The 17823-nt window shown below is 43.5% G+C and overlaps 1 protein-coding gene across 1 annotated transcript; it reads right to left on the reverse strand.

Moving 5' to 3' along the window:
• Positions 1 to 7810: 7810 nt before the first annotated feature.
• LOC123962323 (nuclear ubiquitous casein and cyclin-dependent kinase substrate 1-like) lies at positions 7811 to 12468 on the reverse strand. Its single transcript, XM_046038373.1, has 3 exons — positions 12141 to 12468; positions 11469 to 11621; positions 7811 to 10406 (listed from the first exon to the last, which is right to left on the reverse strand). Exons 1-3 carry the CDS (start codon positions 12451 to 12453, stop codon positions 10156 to 10158), a joined length of 717 nt encoding a protein of 238 aa, XP_045894329.1. The 5' UTR covers positions 12454 to 12468; the 3' UTR covers positions 7811 to 10155.
• Between the last annotated feature and the right edge of the window lie 5355 nt (positions 12469 to 17823).

The following is a 17823-nucleotide window of genomic DNA, read 5'->3' on the forward strand; positions in this document are numbered from 1 at the left end:
GTTATCTTTGATCAGGACATGTCGTTTAAATCTCACATTAAGCAAATTTCAAGGACCGCCTTTTTTCACCTACGTAATATTGCGAAAATCAGGAACATCCTGTCTAAAAATGATGCAGAAAAACTAGTCCATGCATTTGTTACTTCTAGGCTGGATTACTGCAATTCCTTATTATCAGGCTGCTCGAAAAAGTCCGTTAAGACTCTTCAGCTGATTCAGAATGCTGCAGCACGTGTTCTGACAGGAACCAGGAAAAGAGATCATATTTCTCCTGTCTTAGCTTCTCTGCATTGGCTTCCAGTAAAATCCAGAATAGAATTTAAAATCATTCTTCTTACCTACAAAGCTCTTAATGGTCAGGCACCATCTTATCTTCAGCTCATTGTACCTTACTACTCCACCAGAGCACTGCGCTCCCAGAATGCAGGGTTACTTGTGGTTCCTAGAGTCTCCAAAAGTAGACTAGGAGCCAGAGCGTTCAGCTATCAAGCTCCTCTCCTGTGGAACCAGGTTCCAGTTTGGGTTCAGGAGGCAGACACCATCTCCACATTTAAGAGTAGGCTTAAGACTTTCCTCTTTGATAAGGCTTATAGTTAGGGCTGGCTCAGGTCCTGAACCATCCCTTAGTTATGCTGCTATAGGCCTAGACTGCCGGGGGACTTCCCATGATGCACTGAGCTCCTCTCTCCACTTCTTTCTCTCCCTCTGTATGCAACCTCATCCCATTATTGCATGTTACTAACACAACTTCTCCCCTTTCTGGTAGTCTTGTGCTTTCTGGTCCCTCTCCCCTCTCCTCCTATCACTTCCTGCAGGTGTTTCTGGCTCTGGAGCTGTGGAGTCTGGATCTGTGGTTGCGGGTCACCTGCTGCCCCCGTGTTCCTGCTCGACACCCTCTGCTACAATTATTGTTACTAGTCCTATTGTTATTATAATCATTAACATTATGATTATCATCATCAACACTACTATAAATATCTGTACCATTTTTCATTTAGTCTATAGCAACATCACCTTTACTATCTGTACCTCTGTGTGTATATTGTGTAGGCTGCCTCCCTCCCCTCTCTCTCCTACACCCTAACTGGTCGAGGCAGATGGCCGCCCACCCTGAGCCATGGTTCTGCTCGAGGTTTCTGCCTCTTAAAGGAAGTTTTTCCTTGCCTCTGTCACCTAGTGCTTGCTTTTGGTGGGAATTGTTGGGCTTCTGTAAATAACATCATAGAGTACGGTCTAGACCTGCTCTTTTATGAATAGCGCTGTGAGATAACTGTTGTTGTGATTTGGCGCTATATAAATAAAACTGAATTGAATTGGATTGGTGTCAGGCTTACTGGTGAGGCACGAGGGAGAGCCGGGAGGACGTCGTGGGGGAAGTCCGAGGGGAGAGGGCAGGTGGGCGAGCCCAGCTGACTCGACAGAGGACGTGGGTGAGTGAACCTGGGGAAAGGCAGGCAGACAGACACAGGGAAAACTAAGAACTGGGAAACAGAGATGTTGCAGGTTATTCAAGGGCTTGAGTGAGGAAGTGGCAGCAGGTCAGGAGCAACAACGATTAAACAGAGATTGTGTGGAGAACCGGGGTTGAAGTTGATTGCTGGCAGGTGTGGCAAGCAGAGGAGGTGGCTGACGAGGTGCAGGTGCGGATTGTCAGCTGGGCTCAGGAGAGAGCAAGAGACACAGACAGGCAGACCAAAACACAAGGGAAAAACAGAATCACACGAAAAAACGAGAAATAAACAGGACACACACCGTCAGCCGGGCTGCCACCACAACATTAGCTTAATTAATTTGAATTTATAAATATTAAATATTGATGTAAACGCTCAATCTCCCCCCCAGAAGATTTTGAGCATTAAACACTTAATTTCCTGCATTCTGGAGACATTTTCTGCACCAATTTATGGTGGAAATGGCTTTATTTTTATAAAAGGAAGGACAAAAGTTAGGTGGCAGGTGACAATTCAGAATATAATAATATAATATAATGTAATGCAGTAGCTTATTCTTTTTTTTACCTTAAGTTACTTTTAAAAATATACTTATAATCAATATATTTATATTGCATTGCAGGTTTTCTTATTGTGCAAATAAACCTTTCTCATAGCATTTTATTTGTTAATTAACATTTCTTGGTGCAAGCTATTTTTCAGTGACCACGGCTCTCCTTTACTCCTTCAAGTGCTTGCTCTATGCAGGGTAGGCTATGCAGCTGATGTTGAAGTTACTGCAGCTCCAGTACCAAACAGCCCTAAAGGTTCATCGGCAGGTAGCCTATGCCAGATTACCAGTCCACCCCTGACACTACCCTGATCTTCATCAGAGGAAGAAAACCGAAACTGAAAACACTTGTGATCAGACAGAAATATCACCACACTTCCACACAAATGTTCACTTCAGCACTTCTGATAAAGTGCAGCTCACAGCCGCTTTAGAGGGAATGAAGCATCCTGGAGACAGCAGAACAGTAGTGTCTCACAGCGAGGGTGACAGAGACAGCAGGACACAGAGTGACAGGCGTCAGTGTCGCAGTCAGGTGTTATGATATTCTCTCACTATTGTGCGGCGACTGTTAACCGTTTGTGTTAATACATTGACTAGACACTGACTGACAACATTTACGTTTAAATATACTGATTACAATTTTGCAATTCAGAAGTGACGGAGAAGCCCTGAAGCTGTGACCAACGCGCGGTCTCTCTCTCTCTCTCTCGTGCTCTCATGCAGGCAGTCTGAGTAACGGTGGTGGGGGGGTCATATTACGTGAACTTCAAACAAAATGGATCAGTTATTGTGAGTAGCCTCTGCTCTTTGCAGACCTGCGAGACAGGCTTTGTCATGAAGATTATTGCATATTAACATAGAAAATATTTTTGTTGCTGTTGAGTTAAATGACCTGGCGACACCTTGCCAGTCTCCACCTCTTTCTTTTCCAACCTCAGCTGTCTGAGCTTAGCTGTGAACCAGGGTTTGTCATTATTATAACTCCTCCTGGTGCGTGTTGGAATGCAGCTGTCCTCACAGAAACTAATGTATGATGTCATAGCCTCTGTAAACTCATCCAGATTGTTGGTAGCAGTCCTGAAAACATCCCAGTCAGTGTAGTCAAAACTTGCTTAGGTGTCCTCAGTATAAGTTTACTGAACTTCAATTTATGTCTGTATGCAGGAATAAAGTGGACCATGAGATTGTCAGTGTCCCAGTGCAGTGCAGAGGACGGCGTGATAGGCACTGCTTACTGTAGTGTAAGCGTGATCTAAAACGTTTTCCTCTCTGGTTGGATATTTGACAAAGTGTCTTTATTTGGGGAAATTCATGGCCGAGATTTCCTTTGTTAAAGTCACCAAGAACAATAACTAAGGAGTCCGGGAATGTCCACTCAATATCTGGTTGAAAGCATGCAATGTGCATCATACACATTGGCCTGCTGTGAAATGCAAACTACCGAGCAGAAAGTCTGAAGCAAACTCACGGGGAGAGTAAAATGGTTTACAGTGTATTAGTAAATATTCCAGGTCTGAGAACAGTGCAGCTGAATCCACCAAGCCACGTCTCTGTGAAGCACAGAACAGAAGATTAATAAAAGTCTATGTTTTTTCCCCATCAGTAGCTGGAGTTTGTACAGTTTATTGCATATTGAGCGCGGTGTCCTCTTCGGCGTACTCGCACCAGCTTTCCGGACCTCTTCCCCCTCCCCTGGTGTTTCACTGCATGAACAACCGACAGTGAAGCCTTGACCAGAATGTCTAATAATTCCGCTGATGACATGAGAAAAGTGAGAATTAAATCCGGGGAAAGAGCTCAGGGTATCACAGCAGAACGCTAAGTTAACAAACACAAACAAAACAAACAGAGCGCACCAAAATACCACGACTGCCCTGAGCAGCGCCACTGATGACCTGACTGTAACTGCTGAGTCTGTGCTTAGAGGTAGATGGAACCTGAAGGAGCTAGAAAGGCTAATGGAATGGGCCAGGATTTCATTTAAACCAGAAAAATCCACATCCTTGGTTTTGGAAAAGGGCAAAGTAGTGAATAGATTCTGCTTCTTTATATCAGGAACACCAATCCTTACCATCACTGAGAGCCTGTTAAAAGCCTGGGGACGTTTTTCAACAGCAGTCTCAGGGATACAGCCTTCATTAAGAACACACCTGCAATGAACTAGAGTCATCATCAGAGCAGGGCCCTGTTTCAGAAAGCAGGCTTAACAAACTCTGAGCTTGTCCCTGAGCTCTGGGTTGACTGAGCCTGAGATGTGAAACTCTGAGTTTTCGGTTCCAGAACAGCTGATCAGAATCAGTTCAATCAACTCTGAGTACGTTGAGCCTGATGGAAACGCGTGCGTGGGGATTAAAAAAAGCCTCATCAATGGAGCTCCGATACTACGATTCACCACGGCAACGGGTAAATAAAGGCAGAGCCTCCATTTCAATCGAGTGGAGCTAGAAATATGAATGCGTGCCAACGCGGACCCTGATAGGCTCTAAAACGCAGGAGTGGAAGAAGAATCAATGCGTTAACATTATTAGGCTACTACACAGCGTTGCTCATTCATCATTTACCAGACTGGACTTTCCTTGATGAATGATAAAGTGCTGGAATTATTCTACAGCCCCTTACATTTGCCCCATACTCACTGATGTTGTGCCCTAAGACGTACAAACAGCAAAACTGGCAGGGGGGTTACAATTCCATTATTCAGGCACATATAATGACGCTTAAGTTCACGTTTTTGAATGTATCTTTAAACCAGCCCAGAATATGCCATGGCCAAACACTGTATGGAAGTGAACGATGGCCCACATTACTCTGTCGGGTTTGTTGGTCTTGAAAAGATGATGGTGCAGACCTCCAAAGAAGTGTGTCTCCATGAGAAATGTTCTGCACGCACACACTTAAAACATCAAGTCTTAAAGTCTTAAAAAAATACTCACACGGCCATATGCACTTTGGAAGAGTTTTTATTCACTGTCCTCAATTCTCCTGTCCATGTTGGTGCAAAGGGGTCTTAGGAGCTTCATAGAGCAGTTTAAGTGAAAGAAGACAAAATGCACTGTGTAAAAATTCCTTCAGCTAAAGCAGTCTGAGAGGCCATCTACACTTGGTTTTAATACAGAGACCTTTTGCTACGTTTGCACCTCCTGTCCACACTGATGAATCCAAAGACCTAAAACAGAGTTTGAAAAGGCTGCCGACACTGTTTTTTCTTTTAATTCTCTGGGGTAGTGCAGACAAAACAGAAGACTTAAAAAATACAATGCTACTGACAGAGTTGTAGTTTTGGTATTTTTATTAAAATATTTTGTACCCTGCAAATAACAGTTAGGGCCCGATGTACTAACATCCCGAATAAAGAGTACTAAATTGCGTGTGCATTCAAAAATATTGCACGTGCTATTTTAGTATCTGTTATTGGTGATTTACTAAGAATTATTGCATAGATGGCAACAGGTTCAAACACAATGGAGGCGGCAGTATTTAAACGAGGGTTTTGCCTGTTTTAATGGTTTCCGCCATGGAGAGTTGGAGGGAAAGCAGCCACCGTGTAAAAACCTTGGTTTGTTTCGTTCAGTGCGTACCGAGTATGTGGAAACCGTATGTACCTGCCAATCCTGCTTAAGATTGCACTAAGCACTTGGGACAGCACACCTGAAAAACTGCTCTGGGAAACCCCGGCAGAAACAGATAAAGTATGCTGGAATGACCCAGACACGATGCCAGCAGATTGTGCTTCATCCATTCAGTGGGAACAATCACCGACCGTCCGCAGCGTCCCTGGCCCTGTAAGCCCCATTCCCTCTCCGATACCTACAATGGGTTGTGTCACATTTACAACCGGCGCGCTGTCAGTAGTTGGTGATTGTTCCCTCTGGCTGGATGAATTTTACGCGTGATCCATGCACAGGAAATATCTAGTGTGGTTCCTCGTCTGTAGTACTTTATTCTTAGAGTAGACCATCTGCTTCATGTTTACACCGGCATGCCATGCCCAGTGTACATGAATGGCCACTTGATGTGCGTTTTCAGTCTTTTTAATAATTCTGATAAGCAGCTAAAACGCTGTGGACGGAGATCGTAGTAGTGTGGATGGGGCCTGAGTTAATTAAATCACGTAGATCTTGGTGGATTGTCCCAAGTGACTGCCATTTTAGTTCAGAATTCTATTGGTGTCATGGCTCAGCAAGGAAGCCAACAACAGAGAACTATTTTACACAGAACAACAATTGCATAGCCAGAGTGGACAGCAGGGACAATACAGCACCTGATAACCCTGCCAATGTCCAAGTGGGCATTTGAGTATTGTATGAAGATACACTTCAGTGCAATGGCCTTTATAACTTCTTTGCCCTTAAACCTTGTTATGTCATGTCTCTTTTTGTACATTTCCTCAGAAAGCCCAAAGTCCAGCTCACAGGAAGTTCCCATCTCCCACAGAAAACTCTGCTCTGAACTGCCTGAAAACAGCTCATTTGTAGTCCAGTCTTTTCTTCCGCTTTCTTGTCAAAAAACCCACGTCATAATGCTTGCCTAGCTGCTACTCCGACATGCCCTCAAAAACAACGGTGGAAAAACAGTGAGCTGCAGCACACACCTCCTCTCCCTTCCAAACACTAGCTACCCTCCAGGCAGTCAGTGGACATAAAGTTGTTACTGTGATGTAGAGACAGAGCTCAGTTAAAACTTTATGGATGAAAGATACTTTTGTTACAGATTAATAACTCACCACTCTGAAACTCTTGCTCCTGTCTATGCTGCTAAGCTGGTAAACATACATCTGAAGCAAAGCCTTGTGTAGCTTTTCAGGACCCGCCCTACTTTGCTTCTGATTGGCTTGTAGTCCTTAACTAGGTACTGCACATTTGCAACACCCAACAAAAATCTTGTAGATGGGCGATGCATCACTCCATAGCTACAACGGAGCGTTCAACACACAGGGTGAAGAGGTGTTGCAGCAACGTGCAGTATGACAAAAATTGTGGAACAACCCCTAAATAAAATAGATAATAATAAATAATAATAATAAATAAAGCCTGAAAATGAGAATAATATGACCCATTTAAGGATCAAAATCAGGCCAGCAGAACCATATTCCACACATCCTTCTTCTTTGTCTAAACCTGACGCCTACATTACTCACAATGCAACACAACCACTGACAGTTTGGTTGGTGATTGGGTGTTATGCTAGTAGTGGCTAATGTAGCCTGGAGCCGAGATGATCAGCAGCTACAGAGGTCTGAGCTCGCTGCTACACATTCTTTTTATTTCCAATCTTGTAGTCTTTAGCAGACACTAACTGAAGTGACATCTCTTGTGGACATTTATCAGACTTTACAAAGCTCCCCATGGAGAAACTAAATATGCAGTAGTGCCCCCTGACACCTGTTTTTCTTACCTATCGCGATTTTCTTTCTTTTGTCACTGCTGACGTACTCTGATGAAATCCTAATGCAGATTTGTCAAGTTCATTAGTTGTAAAATACAAAATATAAAAATTATCAAGGCGTGAGGTAAATCTCTTGTTATTTGTGACCTCTGGAGTGCTGCCTTTTTCATGATACATTTGCATGTTATTTAAACATATAGGAGTCCAGACTTGAAGACATCAGGTTCTGCAGTGTGAGCAGTACAGTTACTAAACTGATCGAGTGTGTCAACAGTGTGTTCATCACATCAGATGACCGTGTATAAAAACACGCCACTGAGTGACAGACTCCTGAGTACCACTGATCGCATAATTATGAACCCAAACCCCCACCAAACATTACTCAGAGCTTAATGTCACAAAACAAGTAGTTAAATCCGTATAAAAAGTAGGTTGCCTTTATTAGAAGCTGGGAAACCAAAACATTATCAACACTGTTGTTAATACTTTTTTTAAAAGACCACAATATTGCCATTACCAGCATCATCATCGCTTTGCACTTTTTCCACAACATGCAAAAGATTCAGAGTTCAGCGTTCCTTTTCCACACTACTGAAATGTTTCTCCACTTGGTCTCCTGTAGGAATCACAACTTTGCTTACATTTACATTGCCAGTACAACTGAAGGTAGATAAAAATAAAAAAAACATCAAAAACAGTACAACAGAGGAAACTGGAGAATGGATGAAAGAGGAGAAATTCACAGCCTTCTGCCATGTGCCTCCTGTGGGGTGATGGAGAGGAACCTCGTTCAAGCTGTGAACTACTGGACAGTATCTGATCCTACTGCAAACAGCTCTGAGCTTTAGGTTGGTATAAACACACCGTAGTTTCTTATTCATGTCCTATAGTCTTAAAATGACATTAAGGATTGGGTGCCAATTCAGGACCTGCATGTAGAAAAACACATTAACCTGCTAATAAGGACAGTAGTAAAACAATTGAATGTGCTTCTGAACCAAGGACAAGGTTCGTGTGTCCTGTACACATCCAAGGCTGATTCTATTGCAGCCTTGCATTTATGTTCCCAAGATCACAATAGCAGATTGTTCTTATTTTTTTGCTTTGACATCAAAACTCTACTTGTCGCAAAAAAGGACAATCTCACAAGTGCTGCACCTGATCTCCAAGTCACTAGTTTTGAGATCGTTTATGGCTTTGGATGGTCTGCTGATCATACAAATTTAATTTGCCGCTTGTAGCAAAGACCTAAACATAAGGACAAATTACATTCTCAGGCCTGTGACGACATTAACAGAGCCGCTACTGAAACTCAACGCAATAAAAATTAAGGCATTAACAGACAAATGAATGCCGGATATATACTGAGCTGCCCACTTCACTGTTTCAATCTTTTCTGGATAACTCTGAAAAATGAATCTGCATGTGAAATACTAATGAGTGAACAAAAAGCTCTAAGAAACAAATGAGCAGTAACTATTAAGCTGATGGGACTGGGAGATGGGGAGAAGAGAAGGAAAGGACTGGAGTAAAGGAGGGAGGGATGGTTAGTCCAACCACCAGGCAGAACAGATTGGATAGGGTCAACTCTTTTTCTTTAAAATCAAGATACATTTTATTTATTTTCTTAAAAAACAAACATTACAAAAAAAATCTGAATAGAGAATTAGAACAATTAACCAACAGGAGAAAAAAAAAAAACATTCATTTTTTTGAACTCAAAGAAAAAAAAAAAAAGAAACATCTCTTGTTGCATTTCTTAAAAATAAAAAACAAAAGCAGATTTAGGGGTGCCTGGCACAAGGGGCTGAATGTTTAGGAGACGCTGTAGCCATGCAGGGAGGCGGGGTTTGAAAGGGGTGGGGCTGCTGCACATAGCATGGTGCATGGTTACAAAGCCCAACATATAACAGAAACCGTTTCACAGGCAGCTGATGGGGGAGAGAAAAAGAGCCAGAGCCAGACCCCCCGCCCCCCCCCAGCAAACACATTTAAACAAGTACATAAAAACACGCACATGCTCGTTTTAAACGTGTCATAGTGGCAGTCCGGCATGTAGCAACACACCTTCAGTTTGAACTGATATATGAAGCAGCCGCCACACTGCAAGAGTTCAGGGCACCAATACAGTCTGAAACAAGCAGGGCCATGTTTAAAAAGAAAATTTAACTGAAAGAACAGATTTAAAGGTTTTAAAACAACTACCTAACACTGCCCATTTAAGACATGCTCCTGGTTTAAAAGCACAAAGTACCAAAGAGAGGGGAAACGCTTCAGGCCTGCAAGCGTGGACTTTACGGCACTTCGCAAATACAGCGCTTTAGTTCATGATACCGAGAGGCTCGGAACAATACTCCCTGTAATCGCAGCTATTAGTAAAATAAACTGTGTGGCCAGTCGTGTCAGATCGCAGATAATCCCCGGGGAGGAAAACGACACAAACACAAGTGAACTGCTGTGTTCACACTCAGGACGGATTTTCACGCTAAAATGCTGAAGATGGGAAGGCAGGTAAGGCTGAACGTTGTGACTCTGGTGTTGAAAATTTAAAACTTACATATGATCACATCAGCACAATGTCTTGGTTGGAGGGGGAGAAGCAAAACAAGAAAAAGCAAACAAAGTCCAAACCATTGAGCCAGGCCACCAGGAGAAAAAGAAACGACCGAAAAGAAAAGGGGAAAAAACAACTCTAAATGCAGAGCAACAAAAGAAACGAAAACGCTGAGAAGAGACATTGAGATGGGCTTCAGCAGGTACCATCTTCTAGTCTTCTCCAGAGGGCGCCTCCTCTTCTGAGCCGTCCTCCTCCTCTTCGTCTTCTTCCTCCTCCTCTCCTCCTGCGGCCTCCTTCGTCGTCTTGGGGGCAGGGGAGGTCTCTTTCTTCTCTGCCTCCTCCTCTTCCTCCTCCAGGGGACTCTCTGGGTCTTCCTCTTCCTCCTCTTTGGGTGAGCTCTTCTCCAGGGCCTTGGTGCTTGGGCGCCCCTTCCCCTTCCCCTTCATTGGGCTGGGGGTCACTGGGGGAATAAAAGACGAGTGAAAATTCACATCAATGTCACATCTGGCTACACAAGAGCATAAAAAATTGTTTGGGTGTCCTTTTTACCCTCAAATCCACAGATACAGCATGTATGAAATTATGAATGGATTGTTTTTAGTCTGTGTTTCGATCTACCTGTTTTTAGGTAACCAAATTTGTGACCAGGATGCCAAGCGCTCCATTTCACCTGGTTAATACTGATCACACCACTGGACGTTTATTTACAACTGGCTCAACTTATCCTTCATCTAGTAACTCAGTCAAACGCTTAAAAAGGGATAGTTTGACAAATACGCTCCCTAATGCTGAGGGAAGATGCTCAGGTTAGCCTAGCATCTACCCTCTGGATGCAGGCTACGCTGGCTCTCCCCAAACTTCAAGAATCCACCCAATACACCTCTACAGCTCACATATTCACACGACATCTCTGTTTAATCTGTACTCAAACAGAAATGTAAAAAACAACAAACTGAAGTGTATAAACTTAATAGTTTAAAATAAAATAAGGCACCCCCACCCTTTGGATTCAAATCCTGGCTCCTAAACTGTGTTTCTACTCATGAACCAGTCATACTCTATTCACAACATGTAATGGCATTTTAGCATACATAGTAACACTTACAGAAACAATGGATGTTTTTAAAAATGTGCATTTACTGATCTGGAATGAACGTTATGACTAAAGCTAAAGCTAAACCATGGTGCGTGATTAGGCTTAGGTTCCATCGTGTTTTGACTCCAGTTTCGAATCCCTTTAAAGATCCATCTGGATTCAGCTTTTAACCTTTACAACTTAACTTAAAAAACTCAAACACTGAATTGAGATGAGTTTGACGTCATTATCGTTCACAACCCACAGATAAGACCTGAAAAGGAGCTGAGCAGCAGCAGCAGCAGCAGCTATGAACTGTGAAATGTGTTCCTGACAGGTAAGAGTAACAGCTGCAGCCTACTTACTCTGCTTACCCTACTTATTTTTCACAAGCTACGTTAACTGCTGCTGGATGATGCCGAGTCTGCAGAGCGACTGACTTCTCACCTGTGGCCTTTAGTCGGGGTTTGGGGCTTTTCTTCTCCTTCTTGTCCGGCCGTCCCCGTCGAATCACCTTCTTGCCTTTCTTCTTTGAGCGACCGTAGTCACTGTCATCATCATCCTCCACCATGAAGTCCTCATCGCTGCCGGACTCATCGGCTGCACACAGAAAAGGGACGTATAAGACTATTAACTAATGGGACTCCATGGTGCTATTGTAGCTGTTATCACATGCGTGGCAGTTCACACACATGGTCCTGGACCCCTGCAGCAGGGAGGCTAAAGAGCCAATTCAAATAAAAACACTGAATGAATTTGTTTAGTGTCCAGTGAGTGTGAATAGTTATTTAAGAGCTTTCTCGCAGCTTTGCCAGCTTTTTAACTGCTCACCAGAACATTTATCAAGACCTGAGGTAATATAATCACTTATCTAAAGCGGTGCTTGTGGGCCCTTGCGTCTACTTGTGACTTCATGGCTGATGTTTTTTCCTCAGATTGTTTCATATGATGGATTTTTAGACTATTTTACAAGAAATCAGACACACTATACAAACACAACGTGCCGTCAGCTGCATGTTGCTCAGTGTTGCCGACTGTGTGACAGCAGCTTTACGCTTTCCATGTACCATCTGGTGAACCATGTGTTGCTGTGTCAGTGTGTAGTGCAGTTGTACATACGGTCCATATAAGATTCCTCTTGGTCTTCATGCTCCTCATCCTCGCTGCCTCCATCGCCCAGCAGGATCTCCCTCTGTTTGGACACAGCCTTGGAGGCTGCCTGGCGCACTGTACGCTTTCGACTCACTTCCCTGTCATCATCACTGTCATCTGTGCAAAACACAGTGGAGCGCAGCCATGAACAGGGATGCAAACTGGTCAGGGGTAAAAAAGGTGAGAGGATACGCAAGCACAGAAACACACAGATAGTGGAAGAGGGTTTTGGTTTCAAAATGGCAAATTCTGTTGAAAGTAATAATCGTTCAGTAATCATAATTGGGGTAAAATGTTCTATTAATTAATTTTAGATCAAATTGTCCAGCCCTAGTAAATCATCAGCCAAAATTAAATTTTCCGATATGATTCCGATAATGAAAATATGCCCATTATCGGCTCGATAATTATTATGCGTCCCTAGTCAAAAATGCCCCTTCACACGTTCTGAGAGCCTAATTTGACATCCTAACCGATGTCCAGTTTTATCCGACCAACACTGCAAACTCCAGAGATATTCAGTTTAAAAAGATATAAAAGCAGCAAATCCTCACAATAAAGATGTTGCAACCAGGAATATTTGGCATTTTCGGTTGATAAGTCTTTAAAGAATGACTGGCAAACTTGTTGCAAACTATTGTTGTGTCTGCAACCTCCCATACCAGACCTTTTCACTGCTCTCACATAGTCATGTGATCAGTCAATGAAAGAAACACCACCACTCTGGGCACTGGTCAGTACAGCCAGAACACAAAATGTTCCAGTATAGATCTGGAGAGGAGAAAATATTTCCTATAACTTATAACTAATATATCAATGCGTTCCTATAGGGAGCAGCCATTCTGGTAACCAGAGGTGTATTCTGGGTAACAAAGCAAAACAGTACTGATTTGCAATGCCTTAAAAACATGTAAAGCATCATTTATACTCCCGTAGCCTACAACATAGCTATGCACGTAGCCATGCATTTATACTTGTGTGTCGGTGTCTCCTTCACTACGCAAATTACACCACCCAACACTAGTTGTCAGCAGCGCCCACTGTGGTGACTTTTGCCGGCCGAGCAGGCTAACTTCCGGTTTAGCCGTCCACTAACGTGAATGGCTATTATTTAGCTTCTTCAAAGGTTATCGACCGAATGGATCACGTTCTGATAGTAAAACCAGTCATTTCGCTCGGGTTGTGACAGTCAAATACATTATTTTTATATATATAAAGATTATAGGCAATTAGCAAGACACCCCCAATAAAGGAGTGGTTCTGCAGGTGGTGACCACAGACCACTTCTCAGTTCCTGTGCTTCCTGGCTGATGTTTTGGTCACTTTTGAATGCTGGCGGTGCTTTCACTCTAGTGGTAGCATGAGACGGAGTCTACAACCCACACAAGTGGCTCAGGTAGTGCAGCTCATCCAGGATGGGACATCAATGCGAGCTGAGGCAAGAAGGTTTGCTGTGTCTGTCAGCGTAGTGTCCAGAGCACGGAGGCGCTACCAGGAGACAGGCCAGTACATCAGGAGACGTGGAGGAGGCCGTAGGAGGGCAACACCGTGCAGGATGTTTGGCATTTGCCAGAGAACACCAAGATTGGCAAATTTGCCACTGGCGTCCTGTGCTCTTCACAGATGAAAGCAGGTTCACACTGAGCACGTGGCAGACGTGACAGAGTCTGGAGACGCCGTGGAGAACGTTCTGCCGCCTGCAACATCCTCCAGCATGACCGGTTTGGCGGTGGGTCAGTAATGGTGTGGGGTGGCATTTCTTTGGGGGTCCGCACAGCCCTCCATATGCTCGCCAGAGGTAGCCTGACTGCCATTAGGTACCGAGATGAGATCCTCAGACCCCTTGTTAGACCATATGCTGGTGCGGTTGGCCCTGGGTTCCTCCTAATGCAAGACAATGCTAGACCTCATGTGGCTGGAGTGTGTCAGCAGTTCCTGCGAGAGGAAGGCATTGATGCTATGGACCGGCCCGCCCGTTCCCCAGACCTGAATCCAGCTGAGCACATCTGGGACATCATGTCTCGCTCCATCCACCAACGCCACGTTGCACCACAGACTGTCCGGGAGTTGGCGGATGCTTTAGTCCAGGTCTGGGAGGAGATCCCTCAGGAGACCATCCGCCACCTCATCAGGAGCATGCCCAGGCGTTGTAGGGAGGTCGTACAGCCACGTGGAGGCCACACACACACTACTGAGCCTCATTTTGACTTGTTTTAAGGACGTTACATCAAAGTTGGATCGGCCTGTAGTGTTTTCCACTTTGATTTTGAGTGTGACTCCAAATCCAGACCTCCATGGGTTGATAAATTTGATTTCCATTGATCATTTTTGTGTGATTTTGTTGTCAGTGCATTCAACTATGTAAAGAAAGGAGTATTTAAGATTATTTCATTCATTCAGATCTAGGATGTGTTAGTGTTGCCTTTATTTTTTTGAGCAGAGTAGATTTATATACTGTAGTATTGGCTTGAAAGCAGCAGGGATAAGGAGTTGGGCTCCAGTTTGTTTTTTTCCTCGTCCCGGTGATCGGCGCATCTCAGTGATGTAAGTTTAATGTGCGTTAGCATGTTGGATGTTTCCATTCACATAACGTTACCCTACAACAGCGGCGCAACGCCGACACACAGACACGGTCCTCATCGTTATGCACAACTGTCTCTCCGTTGCTGTTGTAACATTCACTGACCAGGAACCTGCAGGCGGGTCTTCCAGCTCCGCTGTTTCATTAGTGCTCGCCATAGTGTGACTGACTCACACTTCGATCCGCTTGTTGTGCTAACTTCAGCGTCATTGTCCTCAGCCTCGTCCGCCAACTTGTCCGTATCGTTGGCCTTCTGAACTTCACACACTTGCCCATTCTGAGTCGACGATCTAGCACGTCAGATACGTTTTCTGACTGACTCGCGGCAGAGCTGGATGCCAGAGCTCATGCACCGCAAACACTCCACAGTCCAGAGCGTAAAGCTAAACACTGACGTGAACAGTAATGTTACCTGTACTGTCGTATAACATCCAAGTCACACCAAATGGAGTAAATTGTAAAGTCACACACACAAAAATTATTTATGACGTTACGGCACTAATTAAATCTTATGAAAGGACAAGAAAAAATTTAAGACATTGGAAAACAAAATTTAATACTTTGTAAATGAAATTTAAGGCCTTGTTTGGACTGACTTGAAATTTCTCACACAGGTGCAGCTCAATGTGCTCTACAGAAAAGCCTCAAGGACTATTAAGGTCCGCCTGGAGTTTTTTCCCGCCATTTTAAATTTTTTGAAATAACACATTTTTGACATCTCCTCCTAGACCGTAGCTCCAATTACCACCAAATTTTCAGTGAATCATCATTGGATCAAGCCTATTAAAAGTAGTATAAAGCATGTCGATATCTCAATTACTTTTCAAGATATGGACCAATGAACTTTGAAAGGGGCGTGGCTCTGGACATAAATGACCACAAATCAGCAACCGTAGGGCCGATCATCACAAAACTCACAGGATATGTTCAGATAGATGCCCCAGATATACCTGGACAGTTTGATGTACATACGTCATTAGGGTGCGCAACAAGCACAAGAAAGATGCTTAGCATTACACAAATTACACTATAAATCCCATATTCATTCTCCAATCAGCACAAATCTCTCAGGATGTGTCCTCATAAGTAAATGAAACATGCCCTGAAAGTTTCATTCAAATTGAACACCCAGGGGCGCTATAAATGCAAACAAACTGCAGGGGATAAAACGCAAATCATGCTACAAAATACAAATTGTTTGTCCAATCAACACAAAACTTGCAGGATAAGCACCTCACACATACACTTCAAGTCTCATTCCAATCGACCACTGTGGGGCGCTTTAAATGCACAGTAACTGGACATTGATTTATGCAAATTAAGCTACAGATCAGAAAATTATTGTCCAATTGTTATAAAACGTGCAGGATATGTTTCATAATATCTAACCACATGAGTGAAGTTATTTAAAGATGTTATTTCGCTAATGCGAAAAAAGGTTTCAACCCGCAAATCCCCGCTTATTTTTAGGGCCCCGAGCACGAAACGTTGAAACTGAAAGGATTTTTTCTCCCCTGCAAAGTAACTTCAATTTTGGGGGCCTAAAAATGCTTGAAAACTCACCAAACATTGCACATAATTCAGACGGGGTGAAAATTTTCAGATTTTATGGGTTGTGCATATGAGTGTGGCAAAATGGCTCGCTAGCACCCCCTAAAGATCAGCCCTGGACAAAGTTTCACCTACGTGTACGACATTTCTGTGGTATGTGTATTATATCCAGACGTACAAAAAAGCGTCATGGAGCCATTGCCTAAACCCAACAGGACGTCGGCCATTTTGGATTTATTGGTCATTTTTGGCGATTTACACAAACTCCTTCTAGGGAATTAATCCGATCGACTGCAAATTTTTGATGTGCACTTTAAACCCATTGACAATTAAAAGTTGTACAAACGGTTATTACCAGTCAACCAGTTTGGCGTGCTGTCAAAAATTGCTGATTCGCCATGAAACAGGAATTTGTTAGAACTTCAGTATACATGCTCACATCTGCACCAAATTTTATGCTTAATAAAAGCCCCGCCCTGAACACATCCTTATGCCAATTTTCACTCAAAGTCATAGCGCCACCTGCTGGGAACAGGAAATGACACAATTTACGCTGTAATGTACTACTCCTAGCAGGTTGGACATATCAACTTAAAAACTGTCCCAGAAAACCCTTAACACACTGATGAAGCCACATTGTTTAACTTGTGAGTATTACCAAATTTGACATGGATAATAACAGTCCTGCCCTGAACACATCCATATGCCAACATTCACTCAGAAGTATAGCGCCACCTGCTGGCAACAGCAAATAACACGGTTTACGCGATGATGGACTACTCCTAGCAGGTTGGCCATGTCAACTTCAGGTGGCGTGGCGGCAAAGTTACATGCTTCGCCATGACACAGAAAGTTGCTGTAACTTCACTGTACATGCTCAGATCTGTACTAAATTTTACATGTTTAATAAGAGTTGCACCCTGAACACATCTACATGCCAACATTCATCCATAGTCATAGCGCCACCTGCTGGCAGCAGGAAATGACCTCTAACGAAGCAGCTCCCGCGGCATGTTTCACCTACATGTATAAAATTTCTGTGGCACATGTATCATGTCCAGACGTACCAAAAAGCCTCATTTTGAATTTTATGTTCATTTTTGGATGATTTACACGCTCTAACACTTTAACGAACTCCTCCTAGGGATTTAGTCCGACTGACTTCAGATTTTTGCTGTGCAGTCTAAACCCATTGACAATTACAAGTTGTACAAACAGTGAGTTTTGTGGAACGGCGTGGCGGTGGCATGCAAAAGTGATGATTCGCCATAAAACAGGAAGTTGTTGTAACTTCAGTGTACATGCTCACATCTGAACCAAACTTTACGCGCTTGATAACTGTCACGCCCCCAATAAATCTACATGCCAATATTCAGTTATAGTCGTAGAGCCAAGTGCTATGTAGTGCCACAAAGGGGACACAGGAAGTGATGATTAACACGTTTGTGCAGTGTCCAAAACTGCCACACCGGCAGAGCTCCAGAATCTGCAATGGAGCCATCTCACACTTTGACGCAC

This window comes from Micropterus dolomieu, linkage group LG22, assembly GCF_021292245.1.
Source record: "Micropterus dolomieu isolate WLL.071019.BEF.003 ecotype Adirondacks linkage group LG22, ASM2129224v1, whole genome shotgun sequence".
Lineage (NCBI taxonomy): Eukaryota > Metazoa > Chordata > Actinopteri > Centrarchiformes > Centrarchidae > Micropterus > Micropterus dolomieu.